Raw genomic sequence first — 21,956 nt, forward strand, 5'->3', positions numbered from 1 at the left:
AACTCCAAATAATTCCATAAGACTTGTCCAAGCATAGGCTCAATATCTTAGAAATATGACTCTAAAGAAACCTAGAATCAAAGGTCTCTGCCTACGGTCTCCATTAGCCTGGAGCTGTATCTCATGGAAAGACTTATTTGCACATCTTTCTCCCACTATTCCTGGGAAATAAAAAATCAAAGGCAGCTCCCTTCAAAATGGAGATTTGCAATTGAATACTGTAAACATGTGGTCTAAGGTTAAACACTCAAATGAAAAGGGCAGAGAGCATCAACAGTTAATCGTTAACCCAGCTAGAAGCTTAGAGAGCTTTAGCATCCCCCCAATAGAATTTTTCCAGTGTTAAACCCTTAGCAATATGCATGCAGACATTCTCCATTTCATTCTGCAATTAAACAATTATACTCAACATTTAACTTGGTGATAAACTTCATTTCTTTGTTTCATTCAAGAACCTCTTTCTGGGAAAAGTGCCAAAGCGCTTTAACAATCATGGCATATTAAAAAAACTATTTCAAACCCAGGACAGATGCAGGCTGGAATAAGAAATCCCCCTTGTTACTTTATGTTATTGTTTATTTATATGCCACCTTTTAGCCAGAAAGGCTCCCAATAATTAGCAGATAGTCACACCTCGGGTTGCGAACACTGCGGGTTGCACATTTTCAGGTTACAGACTGCACCAAACTCGGAAGTACCGGAACGGGTTACTTGCGGGTTTCGGCGCTCATGCATGCGCAGGAGCACTAAATTGCGCTTTGCACATGCGCAGGAGCACCAAATTGTGTCATGCACGTGCGCAGACGCAGTGCTGCGGGTTGCGAACGTACCTCTCGCACAGATCACGTTCGCAACCCGAGGCATGACTGTACACACAAATGCAATAATGCATACATCAACAATACAAAATTATACACATTCAAAACATTCCAACAGTAATACGAAGCAAACACATTAGTGTTCCTACAAAAAAAGTTAACACAAAAATGCCCAAGCAGCATGTTGACTTTAAAAGGATCCCAGGCAAAGGGGTGGGGCAAGGCAGGTGGAAAAACCTGAGGCCCCTAGATCGTCCCAGCAGCCTCTCCCCTGGAGCCTCTTCAGATGCCTGTTGCCAACACAATATAGTCTGAAGGCAGTTCCAAAGCGAAGGGACCACTGGATCAAGCTTTTCCTGTGTGCCCTGGAGTGGCCCAGTGAGCCCAGCTGCTTCCAGGCATCTCTTGGGCCCCCAGCCACAACATAATTTCCACTCTCCCTCTGCTGGCCATCTTCTTTCCCAAGAGCTTGGCTGCCTGGACCTAAAGTTCCTCCAGGAGGCAGAAGCAGTCAAGAAATCCCCTGCTGCTGAGCTGGGCTTCAGCCTCTGCTGCACTTGCCTTTCCCTGCCTGACAGAGCAGGATCCTTTCACCGTGGACTGATGTCCACAGCCATGTATCTTGCCTCAAGCCGCCTGCCATCCCCCACTGGCCTGGACTAACACTTTTCTGTGGAGGCCACCTGACGCAGCCTCCCCACCACTGTTGCTAGAGAAAAGGCAGGGGCCCTTTCCTGCCACAACACGTCCCTCCCTGGCATACACCCAAGATCATCTTTCTTCATCCTGAAAAACTCTCCTGCCTTGGGAGGATGCAAGAGGCGCATCCTGCTTGGAACTGCTGTGGAGGAGCCATCAGAGGAAGTGTCTGGAGCAGAGGAGCTGGACACTGCTGGGTTCTGCTCCAGAAGAGAGTGGGGTGGATTTGCAAACCAGTATCCCTGTGGGTGGCGCTGTGGCTAAAACCTCAGTGCCTAGGAGTTGCTGATCGTAAGGTCGGCGGTTCGAATCCCCGCTGCGGGGAGAGCTCCCGTCGTTCGGTCCCAGCTCCTGCCCACCTAGCAGTTCGAAAGCACCCTTAAGTGCAAGTAGATAAATAGGTACCGCTTTATAGCGGGAAGGTAATGGCGTTTCCGTGTGCGGCGCTGGCTTGCCAGCTGCAGCTTTGTCACGCTGGCCACGTGACCCGGAAGTGTCTTCGGACGGCGCCGGCTCCCGGCCTCTTAAGCGAGATGAGCACGCAACCCTAGAGTCGGACACAACTGGCCCGTATGGGCAGGGGTACCTTTACCTTTACCATCCCTGCCAGGGCATCTGGGCTGCAGGTGTTTCTGGGGAAGCAGTCCCTGTTGGGTTCTGGTCACCCCATGGACCTATAGCTAACACTTAAAACATTATATTTGCAGCTGTACAGCTGAGTCCTGGAGTCTTCACTGGTGCTCCTTCTCCCTTTCCAGGCTGCAAGGATGGCTCTGGATGGCTCTCTCCTTTCTCCAGGGAGACAACCTTCCTCTGTGAGCATGACCGGCCCAATATATTCAACTGCCTATCTGTGGCAAAGAAGGAAAGATGGAAACCTCCCCATCCCATGTACAGAAGACGACTGGACTGGCAGCTGACTCTTAATTCAGCCCTCCACACCATACTTAACACAGCAGACCAGATCCAGTTTTCTGGACAGGTCACGCAGCAACAGGGGAATGGTTTGGAGGAGGGAGGAGGGCTTTAGATGAAAATGTGGGGGCTGCTGCCTCACCCCAGCATCTGCCACCTGAGGCAATTGCCTCAGTTTGCTTAATGGTTGGGCCAGCCCTGTTTTGGGACACAACCTCCTTACATGAGGTAGCAAAAATGTAGGGCAAAAAACAAGGCTCAGGCAGGTTTCAGGCACATGGCTCATTCCTGGGGACCCACAGGGTTAATGCCTCAAAACCCCTCAAAATCGGTTTGACAATCTTAGAGACAATCTCCATAGCCTGCCAAAATTATCGCCAACATCTGCCTCAATAGAAAAGAGACCTCCTCCTGCCTGGTAAACAAACTGTTCTTTCTAATCAGCCCAGGGGCCAAGACGGAGCAAATTGCCACTGGAGCAGCTCCAGGAGAAGAAGAGCCACAGAGTCCATCTGCAGCCACACAGTCTTGCCATTGCTTTCTGGACTGCTTTTTTGCCTCCCACGAAATCCATCCAGAGAGAGAGACCCCAAAGGAGCTCCGGGTAAGAGTCACATTGGATTTGGTCAAGGCACAGAGGAGGGCAGATATAATTTATAATTTATATAATAGTTGTGATCAATAGGGCTTCCTTTCAGGTAAGCATCCATGAGATTTCAGCCTGGGTGGTATAAGAATTCCCCCCCACCTCCCAATTACTGGGAGTCCTGTGGGTCCTTTTGAGGCTTTGTTACAGGGCAGATAGAGATGCAATTATAACATATATATATATAATTACTGTACTTTTCTGTGTGTAAGACTAGGGTTTTTTTACTTTAAAATAAGGTTAAAAATCTGGGGGCATCTTATACATGGATAGTGCATATGCCCATTTTCTAAATTTGGGGTGTCTTATACATGGAAAAATACGGTATATTATATCAAATATATAATATAGATAGATATAGATATACAGCAAGTCCGCATCACAACTGAGATGGCTGTAGCTGTTGAGGAATGTTCTATAAGATGGGGGGGGGTCTGCATCCCCCCACGTTCACCACTGTCCTGCATAACACACAGTAACAACAGTCCTCCGTGGTAAAGAGGCAGGTGAAACAGCTCTTCTGAATCCACCCTGTCTCCCTCCCTGGGGCTTGGCATGCCATGTGCAGGATGAGCTTCCTGGCCCCATTGACACAGAGAGTCCTTAGTGCCTCGCCATTGGAAGTCACTTTCCATTTGCAGGGAGAGGAGCTGGCTTAGCAGTGGGTTGACAGGGCCCCTTCTGTCCTTCTGTTTTCTAGGAGTCCTTCTGGCCATGGGGGAAGGCTGTCGGACCACCTGCCTGTTGCAGGTGCTCCTCTTCCCTCTCTTTGCGGCTGAGGAAATGCAGCAAACAGGTAGGTGGGGGGGGGAGTGGTTCTTGGCCACCAAATGGACCCACAGAGAATAGGATGTACATCTGAGGACCTGTGACCAGAGCGGAGCCCAAGAGGCACCACAAGGTCTCTCAGGACATCTCCTGCTCTCAATGCTTCTGAATATGTTATGGTTTAACTTAAAAGCAGTTGGGGTGGGGGACAGGGGTTCAATTTTGTCCAGAAAAGCAGCGTTGAAGGAGGGGGTAGTGTCTTTAACTCTCCACCTCAACAGGCCATTTTCCAGATTAAAATGCTGCTGTTCACCCTACTGTGGGGCAGGGAGACATATCCAGACCCATCTCTGGGCTTCTTTCCTGGCTTTGGCCCCTTTGAGAAAGGGGGAAGGTCCCTAGGGTCTTTGCTGTTTTCTTTACAGAGTCCCCTTTCTACATTTGTTTAGATTTTTGATGTAATATATGTATTCCGCCTTTCCAACCACACATGTTGAGCTCAAAGCGACTCACAATAATCTCAGTAGCTTTAAGAAATAACAAACAATGCAATCACTGTACAGTCAAACCTCTGTTGTCGAACGTAATCCATTCTGGAAGACAGTTCGACTTCTTAAATGTTCGACAACTGAGGATCAAAGGGTGGTCAGCAAAGTCAATGGAGAAAAAAGAACAAAACTCCCCAGAAGCTGTTTGGCTTCTGAAAATCATTCGAAACCAGAGCAGTTACTTCCAAGTTTTCGGCATTCGGGAGCCGAAACGTATGATAACGGAGGCATTCAGGAACCAAGGTTTGACTGTTCAGTGGTACCTTGGGTTACATACGCTTCAGGTTACATACGCTTCAGGTTACAGACTCCGCTAACCCAGAAATATTACCTCAGTTAAGAACTTTGCTTCAGGATGAGAACAGAAATCGTGCTCTGGTGGTGTGGCGGCAGCAGGAGGCCCCATTAGCTAAAGTGGTGCTTCAGGTTAAGAACAGTTTCAGGTTAAGAACGGACCTCCGGAACGAATTAAGTACTTAACCTGAGGTACCACTGTAATATCAAACACAGTAGCATACAACAAAACAAATTCATTAAGATGATTTAATAAAGTAATTCAAAATATCAGAAAGAGCTGCTGAGCACCAGCCCTGTACTACTTCTTTCTCTGAGAAGGGGCTTTTTCTTCATCCAGTGCAGTGGACAGGGCATGCTCAGACATGGGTGAGAAGCAGGAGGTTGCAGAAGAAAACACAAGTGCATAGCAGCTTGTCCACTGAAAGCCCCAAATCAGGTCTCTCCTCCAGAAACCTCCCAGCAACCCAGAGGGGCAGATTGCTCCTTTCATCTTCTGCTCAAGGCAGGAATGCTTCTTAATGCCAGCTGCTGGAAACCAGGGTTTGGAGGAGTGCTGCTTATGGGCTTCTTCCCTTTGGAACATTTAGTTGGCCACTATGAGACCCAGAGGCTGAACTAGAAGAACCACTGGCTTCATTCAGCTTCAGGGCTCTCTTTGTGTTCTTATGCTCTTGTCCCCAAAGCATCTGCAACCTCTTCTCTTCTTCCCAGTGCCTCGTCATGGCACAATTGGAATAAACGCAAGCCAAGTTTCAGGAGGCAGGACGGGAGTGGTGCTGGACTGATGAGGGTGCGGCTGGCTTCTGAACCCCTTCCCCCCTTTTCTCTGTCTCCTGGCAGGGCTCTCCAACAACAGTGTGCGGTGCCTGAACAATTATGGGTCGCAGGGCCGCAGGGTGAATTGCACATGGCACCGCCGTGACGAGATCCTGGGAGAGGGACCCTTCCACCTCAATTTCTCTGAGTAAGGGCAGGGACACCAAGCCCTGGTCTCTGCTGGGGTGACTGAGGGCTGGGCAGGAGCCAGGTTTCTTGCAGGGTGGTTCTGGGTTCCCGGGCAGTGTATCTCTCATCTGTGGTTGCAAGCTGTGGGGAAAAGCAGATGCCTGCCTGCACAGTCCAGGGGATTTTGGTGATTGGTGGGTTTCAGGAGCCAGAGAGCAGACTTCCCAGGACTTTGGCTGGAGCACAAGGGGCAAAAAGCAACAGCCACAGCAGGGTATATCTTCTTGGGAGAAAATGCCCATGGTGCTAGGCACAACCACAGAGTCAAAGCCTGCTCTGCCCAATGCCATGCCCACCCCAGCCCCCAGAGGTTTGTCTGAGTCCCTTCCCTGGCGGCACCTCCGAGCAATTTTTCCAAGGTGCACCATTAGATTTTCAGGTTGCATGGAAACAAATCCCTGTCTCTCCCTCCTTTCGTCCCTTTTGGACACATAGACAGACACTTTGGTCAGGAAGTCCAGGTATGTGAGTGTTGCGATAGGAGTTACTCTCCATATGCTCAGAGGCATTCTCTCCTTCTCTAATGGCAGCCGGCCACATTCACCCAGCCATGCTTCATGCTGGGCGGCCACCCCAAAGAAGGACCTTCTGCCTCCTCTTCTCTGTTTTGCAGCCTCCTCGGTCTCTACAGTGACCTCATCTGCCATCTCTCTGAGGAGGCCCTGGACCAGTTCAGCTGCTCTGCGAATAGTGAAGAAGGCGAGTTCACAGAGAACGATGAGTACAGCGTCTCCTTGTATGCCTCCTCCTCCTCCGGAAACGGACTCATCGTCTTTACGATGTATGAGCCCAGGCTGCACAGTGAGTCTTCTTGCATGTGGAAGGACTGACTCAAACTTCTCCAGGATGGGTGGAGTGGCCATGGTTGGAGGCAAGGGTCCTTGTGTCCTCCAGCTGCTGGGGACAGTCTGTTTGCCCCCAGCCTTTTCCCTCCCCTCCACCTCTCTTTCTGAGCTTTTTCCAGCCCTGGACATCCTGGTGAGCTCTGCTGAGTTCTCCCTGAGCAGCAGCAGCTCCCTGGAGGATGTCCCAGGAGCGCACACATACACACTGTGTTGCTTTTGGGTGGGTGGGGGTCTTCTTGGCTCCCAGCAGCACCTCCTCTCTGCTCTCCATCTCTTTCCAGTCAAATGTGAGCCACCGTTTGACCTGCAGAGCAACATGAGTTCCAGCAAGTGCTGGATGCAGTGGAGGAGACCAGAGGCCTATGAAGACATTTTTCTGGACGACTGGCAATGGGAACTGGCATTCAAGACCACAGAAGCACCCTGGGAGGTAAGAGGCCACTGAAATGGGCTGAGAGTGGGAGGCGTTTTGCCGCCTCTTGCCTTCTCAAGGATCATGATGCCCTGGAGGATAGGAGACAGGAGGGGTCTTGGCTGACACACAGCACAGAGACGTCTGGTCAAGGTTTGCACAGTGACGTGGATGGCAAATGGCTGAGCAGCAGGGATATCTACAACTGAGAAAATGGGGTTGGATGGAAGCACAAGCAAACGTTGAGTCTGAACAAGCTGTTAGCGGCATAAGGTCTCCACCCGGAAGCCCCCATCTCCTCCTGGCATTTGCTATGACTTACAGGGCCTGCCCAACTGAATTATGTCTAATGGGATCATTGCTTGTGCTCCGATCCTTCACAGCAGGCACAGAACAAAGTCTGGGTCAACAAAGAAACATGGGTGGAAATTGAGGGCTTCGAGTTCGAGTCTGGTGTAGAGTACGTGGCAAGAATTCGCTGCAAAACTCCAGATGTGAATACGCACTACAGAAGCCAATGGAGTCCGTGGAGTGCCACCACCAAGTGGAAAGCCCCCCCAGGTCTGGTACAAAGCTGTGCTGCATTTGATGTGCCACACACCCAGGTCCACACACACACAAATTCCACTTCTCTTGCTTACACTCATTTGTGTCATAGGTTTTGTTTTTCTTATGCTCAAAGGCAAGTTAAAACTCACAAAACAAAGTACCAACGAAGCCCCCCACATTAAAAAAACCAGGATCACATCTCTTGAGGGGAAAGGTCTTTGGTGTTCCTCGGAACTAGTCAGGTGAGCTTCTCAAGGAACAGATTTTAAAAATCTGCCTTCCCAGGCAAGACACAGACTCTCTGCAGCTACCAGTTTCATCCCCCAAAGATTTCTTTAGTATTTTACTGAAGCTGAATATATCCAGTGGCGTAGCGTGGGTTGTCAGCACCCGGGGCAAGGCAAGTAATTTGCGCCCCCTAACCCGTGGATTTGTGCACCCTAACCCTAACCCCCAGATGTTGCGCCCGGTGTGGCCGGCCCCCCCTGCACCCCCCACGCTACGCCACTGAATATATCCCACACACCACACAGGCTGAATAAGCTCTTGGTGAAATGTGTGTCTGCTTGTTTGCCATTCCAAAGTGAAACCCACAAAAAGGCAACTGTGCTCATTCCTTCGGTCGCCAACTCCTTTTTTGGCAAACTGAGGGCAATCCTCCACTGTACTGATGTGCTGATGATTCCATCCACAGGCAACGGGTGGCAGCAGCATCGGGAGTCCTACCTCCTGAAGCATGTGTTCAACCTGCTCTTTCTCTGCCTGGGCATCCTGCTGTTCCTGCTCCTGGTACTCACAATCTTCTGGAGGTATATCACTCACTCATTCATTCATTCATTCATTTTGCCTGGAGATGTTGCATACAGGCAGCCAGGAGGGCTCGGGCACCAATATTTGTGTTTTGCTCATCACATGAGGTCAGAGGAGGAGTTGGGGTCTCTGGCCCAGGGCTTTGCTACGCTGAGTTACACTCCCTCATGCCCAAACAATGTGCCTAGTGCATGCACAAGCACAGAAAATAGAGAGACAGGAAAGCGAGGATTTTGCGGTTCCCACAGCAGGAAAGGGGTATCTGCCACATAAAAGGCACACATACAGTATATCTATCTCCTTTTGCCCTGCCCTGGCTCTCAGTGGGAACTGGCTCTCAGATTGGGTGTGGCTGATGCTCAGCCTTTTGTGTGCATGGAAGCACCACTTCCTTCAGTTGCGGGAACACCTGCCCTTCTAGGGCATTTGCATACAACCAGACTCTACTCTCCAGCTCCAAATTGGCCCAGCAGGTAGGCAGGAGGTTGCCTGTGCTTTCTGTTTTCCTCACTGGGGTTGACATGCACCAAGGAGGTGGAATTGGGGCCACACAATGCTTCTACAGGAGGAGGAGACAATTATTTGTACACCACCAGCTTCCAGGGAGGATGGACTGTGGGAGGCTGGAGGAAGAGAAGGGGTGCTTTCTCATGGGCTGTGGTTCTCTCTTTCCACAGGTCCAAGGGCCATTGCAGCACAAACATCCCCAGCCCAGCAGCTTATTTCCAGCCCCTTTATCTCTCACACAGTGGGGATTTCAAGGTAACAACCATGATCTCGGGAGGAGCCACATTGAACCTGATGATGGCTGAGTACCAAGCCAGGGAGGGTGGGGTGTAATTCTCAGGCTGCCATGGAGAAGTGGGCCTCCCATCCTTTCAGAAGAGAAGGGGGTTTCAGCTGCAGAGATGGCTTCCTGGGCAAGGTTTTGGTATTGCTGCCTGGGAGTATTCCTGGTCCCTCTCTGGTAGTGGTGGGAGATGTGGGTGTCAGGCTGGCAGCTTTGTGGCCTAGGCAGGACCTGGCCTCCTCATCTGAAGGCAGGTTGTAAACTGCTTGGAAAATTATTTGGGATTATTATTATTATTATTATTATTATTATTATTATTATTATTATTATTTTATTTGTACCCCACCCATCTGACTGGGTTGCCCCAGCCAGTCCGAGTAGATTTCAGCATATATAAAAACATAATAAAACATTAAACATTAAAAACTTCCCTATGCAGGGCTGCCTTCAGATGTCTTCTAAAGGTTTTATAGTTACTTACTGTATCTCCTTGACATCTGATGGGAGGGCGTTCCACAAGGTGGGTGCCACTACTGAGAAAGCCTTTCCTAGTTCCCTATAACCTCACTTCTCGCAGTAAGGGAACCGCCGAAGGCCCTCAGTGCTAGATTTCAGTGTCCAGGCTGAACAATGGGAGTGGAGACACTCCTTCAGGTATAGAGGGCCAAGGCCGCTTAGAGCTTTAAAGGTCAGCACCAACACTTTGAATTTTGTTTGGAAACGTACTGGGAGCCAATGTCGGTATTCCAGGACCACTGCGTATGGTCCCAGCGCCTGCCCCCAGTCACCAGTCTAGCTGCTGCATTCTGGATTAGTTGTAGTTTCCGAAATGTAGTTTTGGAAATCTGAAGCAGCACATAAATCGTGTAACTAAAAGAAAGTAATCTCAACCAACCAAGTTCTCCAGGTGTCTAGGGATGGACATACACATACACCCTGCAAGTAGCAGGAAGCCCAAGAAGAGGTACACACTGACTCCAGCAGTAGCTGAGGGGGCAGCAGGATCGTGTTCATGCTGGCTTCCGGCATGGAAAGCCATTCCAGGTGGGGAACCTGAGGCTATTTTCTGTTCTCTTCCAGCGCTGGGCAGGCCTGGCAGAAAAGAGCGGTGGCAACGAGGACAAGGAGATGCCCTGGGACCACAGCAAGGGGAGTGAGGAGGATAAAGCCCCCCCAGCAGGCATTTCCCGGCTTTCCTTCTGCCAGCCCCTGCCAGAGGCTGAGACCCTGTCCAAAGAGAGCAGGTGCCCCCCGCCCGAGATGCCAGACTATCAATATATGGCCAGCAAACAGAGAGGCCTTGAGGGAGACCTGAAGCAGCCGCAGCCTGAAGCAGAGGCACCCCTTCCCTCTGGGGAAACAGAGCAGGAGAGCTATTCTTTGCCATGCGAGTGGGGCTTCACCTTCCAAGAACAGGGCCCACTGGAGACAGAGACACCTGCCCTCCTCCTCCTCTTTGGCAGCAATGATTACTGCGCCTTAGGAGGTGGCCACAGCCAGCCAGGCTCCAGGCCTGCTGCTGAGCAGCTGCTGCAGAGCATCTCAGCAGCAGGCCTGGACCAGGCTGCAAAGGACTCCCCCCAGGCTGTTCTGGGCCCCACTAGCCATGTCTGACCCCCACCCACAGATCAAGGCGAACCCTGTTGCCCTGACCATGGCTGGGCTGAGGTCTCGATGGATGGATATTTCCCCAGTGGGGCTGGACAAAAGACTGTCAGTGTGACTCGATGGCTAAGGCTCTCTCTTGTCTGGCCTTGGAAGGGGGCATCCCTGGAAGAAAGGAGGCAGAGGAGCATTTGGGAGCTGCTTTGCAGTGGGAGACTCAGAGCTGATAGTTGGAGCATGTGCAGCCGGGTTGGCAGGGGGTAGTACAGTGTTGGAGAGCAGATGCAAAAACCACAACACGGCGGCTTCCTCACTTGAGGTGCCTGCTTCTTTCCAGTGAGTTCTGCTTGCAACTGCAATAAAGTCATACTCAGAACAGAGGCCCTTTGCGTTCTCTGCTCCCTGTCCCCCACCAGAACCCTGCAGTGCTGCTGCTGCTGCCACCTCTTGGGAAAGGCAATGGAGTGGTGGCTCACAGGCCCAGCCTTTCTGGGCATCTGAAGCTGCTGGGCCTGGTAGCTGCCACCCACAAGAAAAGGCAAGAATATCAAGGAGCCAGGGAGGGTTGAGCTGTATCCTTGAAACAGCTCTTGGTGCAGTTTCTTGTATTGCAGGTGGGTTTAATATCTACAAATCCACCAGAGAATTAAAGCATCCATCAGATTCCATTGGTCTCCGAAGGCTGACCATCTCTTTTTTTTTTAAAAAAAATAATTTTTAATGATTTTCAAAACAGACAACAAACAAAAGAAAACAAACACACCTCAAAAGACAAATACATACAAATAAAATATGACTTCCCCATACCTCCCTTTCACTGCATCCTTATTTTGCCATTTTTTAGCAACCCTTCAATCAATTTTTCTAATTAACTCTCTTTAGATTTTCTTAACATTATGATTTACAGCTGTAGTTCTCTATTTCTTACCCCTTAACATCTTATCAATCCACAATTTTACAACAATTTTTAAGATATACTTTAAATTTTTTCCAATCCTCCTGCACTGTCTCTTTCCTCTGGTCGCGGATTCTGCCGGTCATCTCTGCCAGTCCCATAAATTCAATCACCTTCATCTGCCATTCTTCCAGAGTAGGTAGTTCTTGCATCTTCCAATACTTTGCCAACAGGATTCTTGCTGCTGTAGTTGCATACATAAAAAATGTCCTATCCTTCTTTGGTACCAATTGGCCGACCATGCCCAAGAGAAAAGCCTCCGGTTTCTTTGCAAATGTCCACTTAAGGACTTTCTTAATTTCATTATAGATCATTTCCCAGTAGGCCTTAATCTTTGGGCAGGTCCACCAAAGGTGATAGAAAGTTCCTTCAGATTCCTTACATTTCCAGCAATTATTATTGGGCAAATGATAGATCTTTGCAAGCTTGACTGACCATTTTGCAAGGCTGACCATCTCAAGTTCCTTCAGCACTGCAGCATGCAGTAGCTGCCTTCAGCCCAAACCTCACCAGGGAATGCTGTCGGTGATGGATTCACAATAAGCCCCCCCCCCACTTACAGCATGTGAAGCCCATCCCCAGCCATATGTGCTAGCTCAGTGATGTGCTGAGACAGCTTCGTGGTTATCATATGGGCCATGAAGTCCTGGGCTGGCCCATCTGAGGCAGCCTCAGCATGGACATTGAAGCCGCCCAAACTGCCATGAAGGGATTCTCCAAAACCACATTCAAGACCACCTCTGTCAGCTCGGCTCCTGTCCCATGGAGGTCAGAGGAAAAACATTCTCCCCACCCCCACCGAATTGCTATTGATCAGGTATGAGGAACTGGCTAGTCTTGGCCTTGTCTTTCCCGGGGGGGAGGGGTTTCACAACAGGCACTAGCAGCCTAAATTAGATTGTGTTGCCTCCAGTGTGAGAGTGGCCAACTGCAAACTCAAAATGACCCAAGCCGGGGCTGTTTATCGCCCATGACTGCTGCCAGGAAGGATGTTTTATTATCTGTGTGGTGCAGCAGCAGTAGCAGCAGCAGCAGCAGCAACACACATCTCTGCAGACTTCTTCCATGCTGCTGTGAGGGAGGGTAGCAATCAGTAGATCAGCGCTGAAAGCACCCCCCCCCCCATGATAATCTTGCCTCAGGCAAATGCAAGCAGCATCATGCAAGTCTTTTGCTGGAGGTTGGGGGAGAGGGAGAGGGCCGACCAGCCTTTGGCAACTGTGCTTTTCTCTTAGACCTTCTTCATTCTGCTCAATAACTCTTCCCAAGTTGGGAGGCAAGGAGAGTAGTGGGTGAGATACTGAGACATTTCTAACCCAATGAATGTCAAACACCTTAGCCCAGCACCTTGCAGCCTTGAGCAGATGCTTGCCTCACTCAACCCCATCCCTTCCTGGCATGTGATGCAGCCACAGATGCTAATCAGTTCCAATCAGAGCTCTACTCAGAAGCTCCGATCTGCTCTGCTCAGCATTTTCAAGAAAGATATGTTCAAATCACATGCAAAGATCTAAGCTGGTTAATTGTTTTGAAAGTACAGCCCAGGCTATCTCATGAGTGCAGACATCTGTAGACTAGAGCCCCATACCCTCTGGGGCCAGAAAACCAAAAGGCATAAAAGGCCAGAAAACCAGTTAGATGTTCTCCTACCATGAGTTGAGATGGCTGAGTTGAGAGTTGAATCAATGACTTCCAGGTTCACATCCTCAGGACCTGTGTTCTATCACTAGACCCTCAGCTATAGTGAAATGCGACCATCTTTCAGCCCTGTACCACCCTACACCACCTATGCTCTTTTACTGCATGGATGAAGCCCACAGAGAACAGGGTGGCATAGTTTCAGGACAGGATGTGTGTGGGCGGGGGGAGAGGGTCAGGCATTCACATCCAAAGAGAAAGGAAATGGCTGGCCATCATTGTTATCAAACTTTATTTCCTGGTGAAGGAGTGCCCCCTTCCCTCAAGTTACTAGTGTGCCAGAGACGGAATGTCTTCACTTTAGCTTGGAGTCTGGCACAAGGGCTGTGTTTGTGGCTTTGACAATGATGCCCACTTGGAAATCCAACTACAGAACCTCTTGAATCCACTTTGGACATCCTATCCCCCACAAAGTGCCTTCAGTGAACCTCTTTTGAATGTGGGATGACTATTCCTTGAAGTTACAAATGCATCCAGTAAGCAGCTCATACAAAAAGGCGACACCTGCTGGTACTACATTCTTGAAATTACAGAAGTTTAAAGGAAGTAACTGTTTGTGTCTGGTTCCTGCCTGCCTCCATACCCATTATATGGCCTTTTAATGCTGGTGAGCAAAGAAGTGGCTCTCCACTCCAACCTATTCCATGTGCTCTCCAATTTGATCACTGCTGGGATGGCCAGTGGGTTTATGCTTCTGAATAGCACTAGCTACTAGAAACTGCAGGTGGGCTGGTACACCAGGGTCCTGCTTGAGAGCTTTGCTTTGGGGCATCCAATTGGCTTTTGTGAACACAGGAGACTGGGCTAGATGGATCATATATCTAATCTGACAGCCAGGCTCTTCTCTTCAGAGTTCCTCCTCCAGTACAGGAGAAAGGGTATTTTCAGGAGTGCCCCTCCCAAGGAGACCCACTTGGCACCACCACTGCCATTCCAGGCCAAGACTGTTCTTGATTCCCAGACATTTGATGGTTGATGTCTCTTCTGCTGCTGGCAGGTGGTGTTTGCTGAACTGTTATGTCAAGGCTGTTTTGTTGTTTTAAATTTTCAGTACCTTACATGATTGTCTTCAGTTGGTATGCATTCTGTTTAACAGCTTTCCAAACACGTGTGTCGGCTACAACGTGTGTGTTGCCTAAACAGTCCTCACGCTGCTCCCAGGGCTAGAAAGGGGTTAGTTTAACCTCCGGTTTGCTAGTAAAACTGAATGACTGTGTTGCAAAATGATGCACGTCTAAAAAGTGTGTCACCAACATGAAATCTCTGCTGTATACTTTTCCTGTAGTGATATAAATTGCAATGAGATCTTTGTGGAATGAGGTGATGAAATAAAAATTACAGCATCTTGTTATATCTGATGCTTTCTATTGGTGCAAGTAGCCCTGAGAATATTTATATTGAAGGGTGGTGGACTCAGGGGCTCTTGCACTATCTTTGTGAGCGTAAGAACAGCGACAGCAGCAGGAGAGTCTCATCGCTGCTGAGGCAGGAAGAGAGCAGACGGAGAAGTCGGGTCCCGGGCCTGAAAGCCTCTTCACCGCCCTCCGGCTTCCCGAGCTCCAGCCGAGCCAAGCCAATGGGAGGAAGGAAGCGAGCAAGCCAGCTGGCTCCGGGTCATCCGCGGGAGGCGTCCCCAGGCAGCCTCTCTACCGAACAGCTCTCCCCCTTCGGTTTGCCACCGTCCAAAGAGGGGAGTGGTGCATCACGGGAAACGGCGGTTGGAGACGAACCAGAGGCGTTGTGGGTAAAGCGAGTGGGCGTGACGCATTGCTTCACTCCCGCTTCCCGCGGAGCCGGCAGGTCAGCTGACCTGCCCCTCTTTCTACTCGCCCCCCGCCCTCCGCCCGGCTTCTTTGGCGCAAGCGCAAGACAGTCTCGCGTGAGCCGACGAGACGTGGCTGAGTGCCTCGGCGCCCATCCAGTGCTGAAGGGAGGCGGGCGGAAGTCCCGCCCTCCCCTAGCGGAAGAGGGCATTGTTGTGGCCGACGTCATTCACGGAGGACGCGGGCGTCCCATTGGGTCGGACTCTCTGGTTGGAGCGCGGCCGAGTCGTTCGCTCGCTCGGAGGGCGGGCAGAAGGACGAGCAGCCCGCGCCCATGGCCAGCACCGGCAGCCCCCTGGTAAGCTCCGCGCGGGAGCCGGCGGGGAAGGGGCGAGGGGAGGAGAGGAGCGGCCGCTTGGCCTGCGCTGCCTTCCGGGAGGCCGCGGCGCGAGCGGGACCTCTGGCGGAGGGAAGGTGGGGTTCGCCGCTCCCCGACCCCGGGTCTCCTCTTGGCCAGGGGCTCTGCAGGCGCCTCGGGGTCAGCCCGGGATCCTGGCCGGAGAGGGGCGGGGCCCAGGCTACAGCGCGGAAGCGAAAGCTGCGGAGGAGCCGGCTGGGCCCTGACCTCCCCCCCCCCGCCCGGTGTTTGGCCTCCCGTCGTCTTACCTGGTCAAGCAGGCAGGCCTCGGCCAGAGCCTGTCTTGTTTTGCGTAGCGGCGCGGGATCCCCGTGAAGTGAGTGCCCCACTTAGGCGGGGAGAGGCGCGCCCATTTGCCCTCGGAATTCCACCTCCTTCCCCCGCCGGCAACGGAGAGGGCAGCTCGTCTTCCGGTGTGCATTGGGTGTTGGCGCCTCCGACTGTCGCGGGCGATACGGAGGTTGCGATTTCGGTCGCATTCCGGGCTTAGCATTAGCGGTAAAGCAGTGTGTCGCCTTGGCCCACCGTTTCGGGGGCCCTGCTAGTCCTGAGGGATTGAAAAGCTGAATCTTCCAGTGGTCAAAGAAACTTCTTATATATTAGTTAAGGAGCAATTCTGTAAGGCAAACGTCATGCAAAGGATGCCCAGTTGATTTACAGCTGAGGTGAGATCTAATACGCTCAGTCCTTAAGGAGGTGCTGCTGTAGAGCGAATTCTTTCTTTTTTCAATATATGTGTAGCATTTGATGCTTGTTGTCAGAGGCATTCATTTTCAGCCTGTTCTACTTTAAATTTGTTTCACATCCTGATTTAAAGTTCTTGAGTAATTGCCGTTCTTCCCAGTAGTTTCATTGACACAGTTGGCCACTGTCATGGCTGTTTCTAGTGTCATTTAGTAAAAAGTGCCTATTGTTCTGTGGCACCAACTCCAACCTATTCCCGCTTACTTACAAATACATATCAGCTGGTGAAAACTGGCAAAGGACAGGCAGCTACCCAGTCCTCACATTATGTCACATGTGTTTGAGGAAGTGTAGATGTTGTTTCCATATGACCTCTTGTTATCAGCAGAATTAAAAATGCAAATGCCAGCCATGGGTACATATGCCATAGGAGGCATAGAAGACTCCACATTGTATTGAATCAAATCAATGACTCATCCAACCAATAATTCCCTGAGCTGGGCAACAGTAGTTCAGTCTGAATGGAACAGAGCCTGGCATTTTTATACATGCAAACCACAAGTTCTATAACACTTATGGCCTTTTTTGCAGAATTGTGTGACTTTATGCCACCATCAGAGTTCAAAAAGGTGTGTAGCAAGGTGTCACAGGTGTGCCTGTGCCCTTTGCACTTTCATCAGCTTACTTGACTTTTCTTAGTACTGTAGAATGACTTAAATGTGAAAATGATTCCAGATTTCTTGTGCAGCTTGTGTGTGCATCTGCCAAGCATCATGTATTGTGTGCAAACAGTGTACACTTGCTTATCCTGTGTTCCCCAGAGATAGGCAGATGTAACACCATCCTAGATCAAACTTCCTGAGCCTGATACCCTCCCCGTATTTTTATTACAATTCCCGTTAGCTGCAGCCAGCATGGCTGTGCTGAAATCATAGTCCAAGGCATCAGAAGGGCACCAGGTTGAGGAAGGCTGTCTTAGCTTCTTGTATTTTAGCATCCCACATGGTGAGTCTTCTGAGTCCAGGGATGGCTTTGCCTTGAAATTTGTAGGCCCTGTTCACAAACAGTTCACAAACAAAAGTTCCATACTGAAGAAGCTCCATTGTATATTGCCAGGGCATGGATTATATATGTCTTTGCAAGTAATTATCAGGGGGCAGTTTACCTGCTCTTTGCTGTGAGCATAAAATATTGCACCTGCCAAAAGTTATTCTGCTACAAAACAAACTTACATTTCACTGGTGATCCTAGACTTCTCAAGGCTGGACGTATGCAGTGGCAGCAGCTGCTGAACTGTATACCATCTATCTGGCTACAGAACTCATTACCTGGGCAAGTCAACCACATGCTGTGACTCCTGAGAGAGCCAGAGGTTCTTTATTTATTATGTTTATTTTTAATTATCTACTATGTATATTTTCTCTTGGAACACAATTGTTATAAAGCAATAAAATAATCATCCCATTAAAATCACATTAAACCTCTTAAAACTAAACAAAACAGTTAAAACAGAAGATTAATAAAAGCAACAGTTAATTAAAAGCAGTTAGCTTCATGCCATGTTGATGGTTTTTTATCTGTGGTCTATTGCTGATATACAGCCTTTGACACAATGAAAATCATGAGCTGGACTCAAAATTCAGGTGGGGGTTGAAACCAGCATAAAATTTCAGTTGCTGGGTAAGTGTAACAAGGGTGTGTGCATTTTAAAAATCATGTTAGAAGTAATAAGCTACAGAAGTAGAGGAACTGTTATCTAGGCAATAGTATTTCTATTCAATGTGTGTCAGCAGATTTTTATAACACTTTCAAACCTACCCATACCTGGCCTGGGTACTTTCCTTTGGCATTGGCAAGAGCAAGTGGGACATAGTAAGGCAGCCATTAAAGCCATGGCCCATTACAAGTTAGCTCATTTATTCAGTCTGGAGCACTATTTTTACTCTGAAACTGGATTCATACCTAGATGGCAGACCTTGATAAGCTGTTCAGAGGAAATTGAAATGGCGATGTCAAATGGATAGGAATGTTTCAGCAAGTCTGATGTGGAAACTTGGGTTTTCTGAGGAGTCTTGACATCTTATAAACCTCTCTCACCTGAAGAAATAGCAACACTGAAGGAAGGAAAGAATTAATCATTCATTTAATTTCCTTAAAGTTTAAGAGTCTAAAGGAAAGTCTGAAAGTTGAACTTGTTGAAAAGCTTCCTGGTATAAATGGGGAAGCTGCTTGACTTTGGATGTTTGAATACCTCTCAGTGTAAACAATACTGAATTAGATGGACCAATTAAATTAGCCTGACTTGGTATCAGTAGTTTCCTGTGTTTCAATGAAAAAACAGGCACCAAGCAATCAGTGAAGCACAATTCCATACATTCACCATAGCAGTCCTCAATATGCTAAGCTTCCAGTCAAAAACATTTACTGTTTCTTATAATTATTATTATTAGAATGTAGTTTGGAAGCTACTATTCTACTGTAAGATGACAGAATGACTAGAGGTCCTAGGAGCACATTGTAATAAAATGTAAGTTAGTAGGTAGTGTACCTGCTTTGCATGCAGAAGGTCCCATCTTGAGTCTCTGGTGTCTTCGGTTATGTAAGGATATTTTAAAGCCATGAATTGCAGAATTATTATTTCATTTGAGTAAGCTACTCTTTTCACTGGTTTGCGTGTCAAATATTAAAACGCCAAATGGTTTCAGACTGTTTCAGTTTCTCTCTAGCTAATTGGATGTGTGTGTTAGACTTACCAAGTTCTTTAGGCAGCTTCCGAACTTTGTGGATTGGATTCCTTTAGCCTTCAGATCTCTGAAGACCTGCTGTGATCTGAAATACTTTGGCTTTTATAGATTCAAGTATATCCTGGGACCTTAGGGTGAAGGGTGTGTAATTAATAATAGTAATTATTTGTGAAGCAGTAAGGTAGGTGGCAAATCTTGACTCTTGAAATTCAGGTCATGAGGTGGCCATTTTTGTGTGTTTTGTACATGCTTGATCCATGGAATCACAGCAGTGTAGCATAGCTGCCATGATCACCAGTAGCTGCCTGTAGCCCCCCCCCTTTTGTGGGGAGCGGCACTCCTGAACTTTGGCATATTTCCAACTTGTATACGGGGATGTGTGGCTAATAGATTGCAAGCTGCAGCATCATGTACATTCTTTCTCTTTCCTTCAGTACGATGCAGTTCCAATCCAGTCCAGCGTGGTTTTATGTTCCTGCCCATCACCATCAATGGTGAGGAACCAGGCAGATCCCAGCCCTTCACCTGTTGCTGCTCCCTGTGGCAGCAGGCAGGGACTGAGCATGGAGGGCACAACGGCTGAGCCAAGGGGGAGTGAAAAATCCTTGCAGCAACCTCCACAGCCTCGAAAGAAACGCCCAGAGGACTTTAACTTTGTCAAGATTCTGGGCGAAGGGTCTTTCTCAACAGTGAGTATCTACTGCAACTGGGGGTTCCGGGAGTGTTGTGACAGAAGCCAGCCATTTGGCCTTTGTGTATCATTCAGACAGTTCTCCCCCCCTCCCCTCCCCACTTAGCATTCTCTAAGGAAAGCACTTTTCGCACCAGCTTGCCCAGAGGAAGGTTCTACTTGGCTCTGCAGGAGGTCAGAGAAATAATGTTCACAGCTGTTGGCTGTTATGGTACTTTTTGTCCTCTTGTGGCCCCTGCAGTCTCACACCAGACTTTTAGTGAGATGAGGTTACCACCTCTGTCTGTCCTCATTGAACCCCTGCTGTTGTGCACATGTTCCATTGGCAGGTTTTGACTCTCCACCCCTGTGATGCTTCATTGCTTGCCATAGCTGCCCCCCAATCAAAAACAAAAAACCTCTTGGGTACCTTAGGATTCCAGGATTTTAGGACTTCTTACAAAACGATGGTTTGCCTCTTCCCTTCTGGACATGTAGGACCAGATTCAACTAACCAAGCACACTAGCAAAGGCCAGTGCAATGACTCCCACTCCCCCACCCCCTAGAAAAAAATCTGCCCTAGGAAGTTGGGAGAACTGCCAGAACAGTTCCTACATGTTGTCTTTAGGGAGTGCTGGGAATGCGTATGAGACTGGCTGGTGTAACTGGTGTGGATAGAGCAATGGTCCCTTGGGGCCCTGGGCTCCAATGGGCGGAATTCCCCTTTTCCACTGACCCCCCTCAGTAGGTTGGAGACCTTTTGTGGGATCTTAGTTGCGTGCAAAACATAAGGCAGTTCTTATTTCCCATTTAACAGGTCTTCTTGGCCAGAGAATTGTCTACCTCCAGAGAATATGCCAGTGAGTAACCCTTTCTTCATTAGGGTGTGGATTTTAGATGGATGATGTCCTGTCCTCATAATGGAGCCAAAGGAAGTCTAGGTTACGCCTGCTGCTGCTGTTGTGGGAAGCTGCTCTCTAAGTGTAGCTTCATAGTCAAGCAGAGCAGATGAGTTTGCAGCTTCACTGTGTATTTCCCAAGTGTGTTGTAACTTATTTGTCTTTTTAAAAGTTAAAATTCTGGAGAAGCGCCACATCATAAAAGAGGGCAAGGTGCCGTGCGTGAATAGGGAGAAAGATATCATGTCTTGCCTGGATCACCCTTTCTTTGTCAATCTCTACTTCACCTTTCAGGATGATGAGAAGCTCTGTATCCTTCTGGATGGAAATGTTTCATGGTGATATTTGTTGGGATAATGTGTGTGGAAAAAAGAACCATGTTTCTTCATTTGCTAACCCAGTGATGTTTTCAAAATAGTTGTACCAGAATTCTTAGGCAGGATACAAATGTGAAAAATCTTAAATCTTGTAAACCTGGCAGAGGAGGAATCTTGGGCCCCCCCATGGGTATGACAGTGCCTTAAGGCACCCCACTCAGCCTCCCTCTCCCACTTTCTATTTTTTAATTGATATTTTTTGTTTGATGAGATTGCCTAGTTTTTGTGGTAGGAGGAGGTTTCTTGTTGTATTTACTGTGTTTTATTTGTCTCTAGGTGTCTGTGCTTTGCCTTTTAGGTGTATGGGGCTGTTTCTGAATACCACCAGTTTTTCTTCTGTGGAATGTGTATTTTGTGGTGTCCACAAGTTTCTTTTATCTCCAAATGTGCCCCTTGTCCCAAAATGGTTGGAGACTAAGTTAACCGCTGTACCGCATTGGCCCGAATATAAGCTGCACACTTACAATTCAAGGTTTATTTGCAGGTGCTGGTGCTGGCCGCCCCCGTTCAGGGCAGTAGTGCCAGGAGGCAGGCACGGAGCGCGCTCAGAGCCCAGCACCAGGACTGGCTTGGCTACCTGGGTGCCTGACTCCGAGCTGGTTGGTGGTACGCGTGCTCCCTAGCTGCTTGGGGGGGGGAGAGGTGTGCGCAGGCTAACCAGCTTAGGGAACATGCGCAGGCTAACCAGCTATGGAGTGTGCATACCGCCAACCAGCTGGGAGTCTGCGCATGCTCCCTAGCTGCTTGGCAGGGAGGGCAGTGGCGTGCCTGCCTCCTTGCTGGTTGGTGGTACGCATGCTCCACCCCCACCGCCAGCCACCTGGAAGGTAGGCATGCCGCTCCCCCCCATCAAGCAGCTAGGGAGCGCACACCGCCAACTAGCTGGGAGGCGCGCCACTCCCCCTGCCAAACATGCGCTCCCCAGCTGCTTTCAGCAGCTGTTAAAAAAATCACCAATTTAAGCCGTACTTTTAACTTTTCAGGGTCTGAAATTGGGAAAAAAGTGCGGCTTATATTCGGGCCAATACGGTAAATCTTTG

The 21,956-nt window shown here is 49.1% G+C and overlaps 2 protein-coding genes across 4 annotated transcripts in view; both read left to right on the forward strand.

Annotated features, from left to right (window-relative positions):
• Positions 1 to 2,510: 2,510 nt before the first annotated feature.
• On the forward strand, positions 2,511 to 11,087 carry LOC309356705 (uncharacterized protein). Of its 2 annotated transcripts, XM_081888307.1 has the most exons (9): positions 2,511 to 3,036; positions 3,779 to 3,874; positions 5,532 to 5,655; positions 6,310 to 6,497; positions 6,823 to 6,971; positions 7,337 to 7,514; positions 8,197 to 8,311; positions 8,990 to 9,074; positions 10,183 to 11,087. In XM_081888307.1, exons 2-9 carry the CDS (start codon positions 3,793 to 3,795, stop codon positions 10,714 to 10,716), a joined length of 1,455 nt encoding a protein of 484 aa, XP_081744433.1. In that variant the 5' UTR covers positions 2,511 to 3,036; positions 3,779 to 3,792; the 3' UTR covers positions 10,717 to 11,087. The 2 variants fall into 2 exon arrangements, with proteins under 2 accessions (XP_081744433.1, XP_081744432.1); XM_081888306.1 differs by lacking the exons at positions 2,511 to 3,036; positions 3,779 to 3,874; positions 5,532 to 5,655 and having other exon boundaries at positions 6,364 to 6,971.
• Positions 11,088 to 15,328: 4,241 nt separating this feature from the next.
• PDPK1 (3-phosphoinositide dependent protein kinase 1) overlaps positions 15,329 to 21,956 on the forward strand; it is a 41,731-nt gene continuing 35,103 nt past the window's right edge. Inside the window, exons 1-4 of one of the 2 annotated variants that reach the window (XM_081888256.1) lie at positions 15,329 to 15,481; positions 19,404 to 19,658; positions 20,458 to 20,500; positions 20,712 to 20,849. In XM_081888256.1, the coding sequence (XP_081744382.1) occupies positions 15,458 to 15,481; positions 19,404 to 19,658; positions 20,458 to 20,500; positions 20,712 to 20,849 (460 nt within the window). In that variant the 5' untranslated portion in view covers positions 15,329 to 15,457. The remainder of the gene's footprint in view (positions 15,482 to 19,403; positions 19,659 to 20,457; positions 20,501 to 20,711; positions 20,850 to 21,956) is intronic. The other variant, XM_081888254.1, reaches the window with a different exon arrangement.

The sequence above is a fragment of the Podarcis melisellensis genome (assembly GCF_964234715.1).
Source record: "Podarcis melisellensis genome assembly, chromosome: 14".
NCBI lineage: Eukaryota > Metazoa > Chordata > Lepidosauria > Squamata > Lacertidae > Podarcis > Podarcis melisellensis.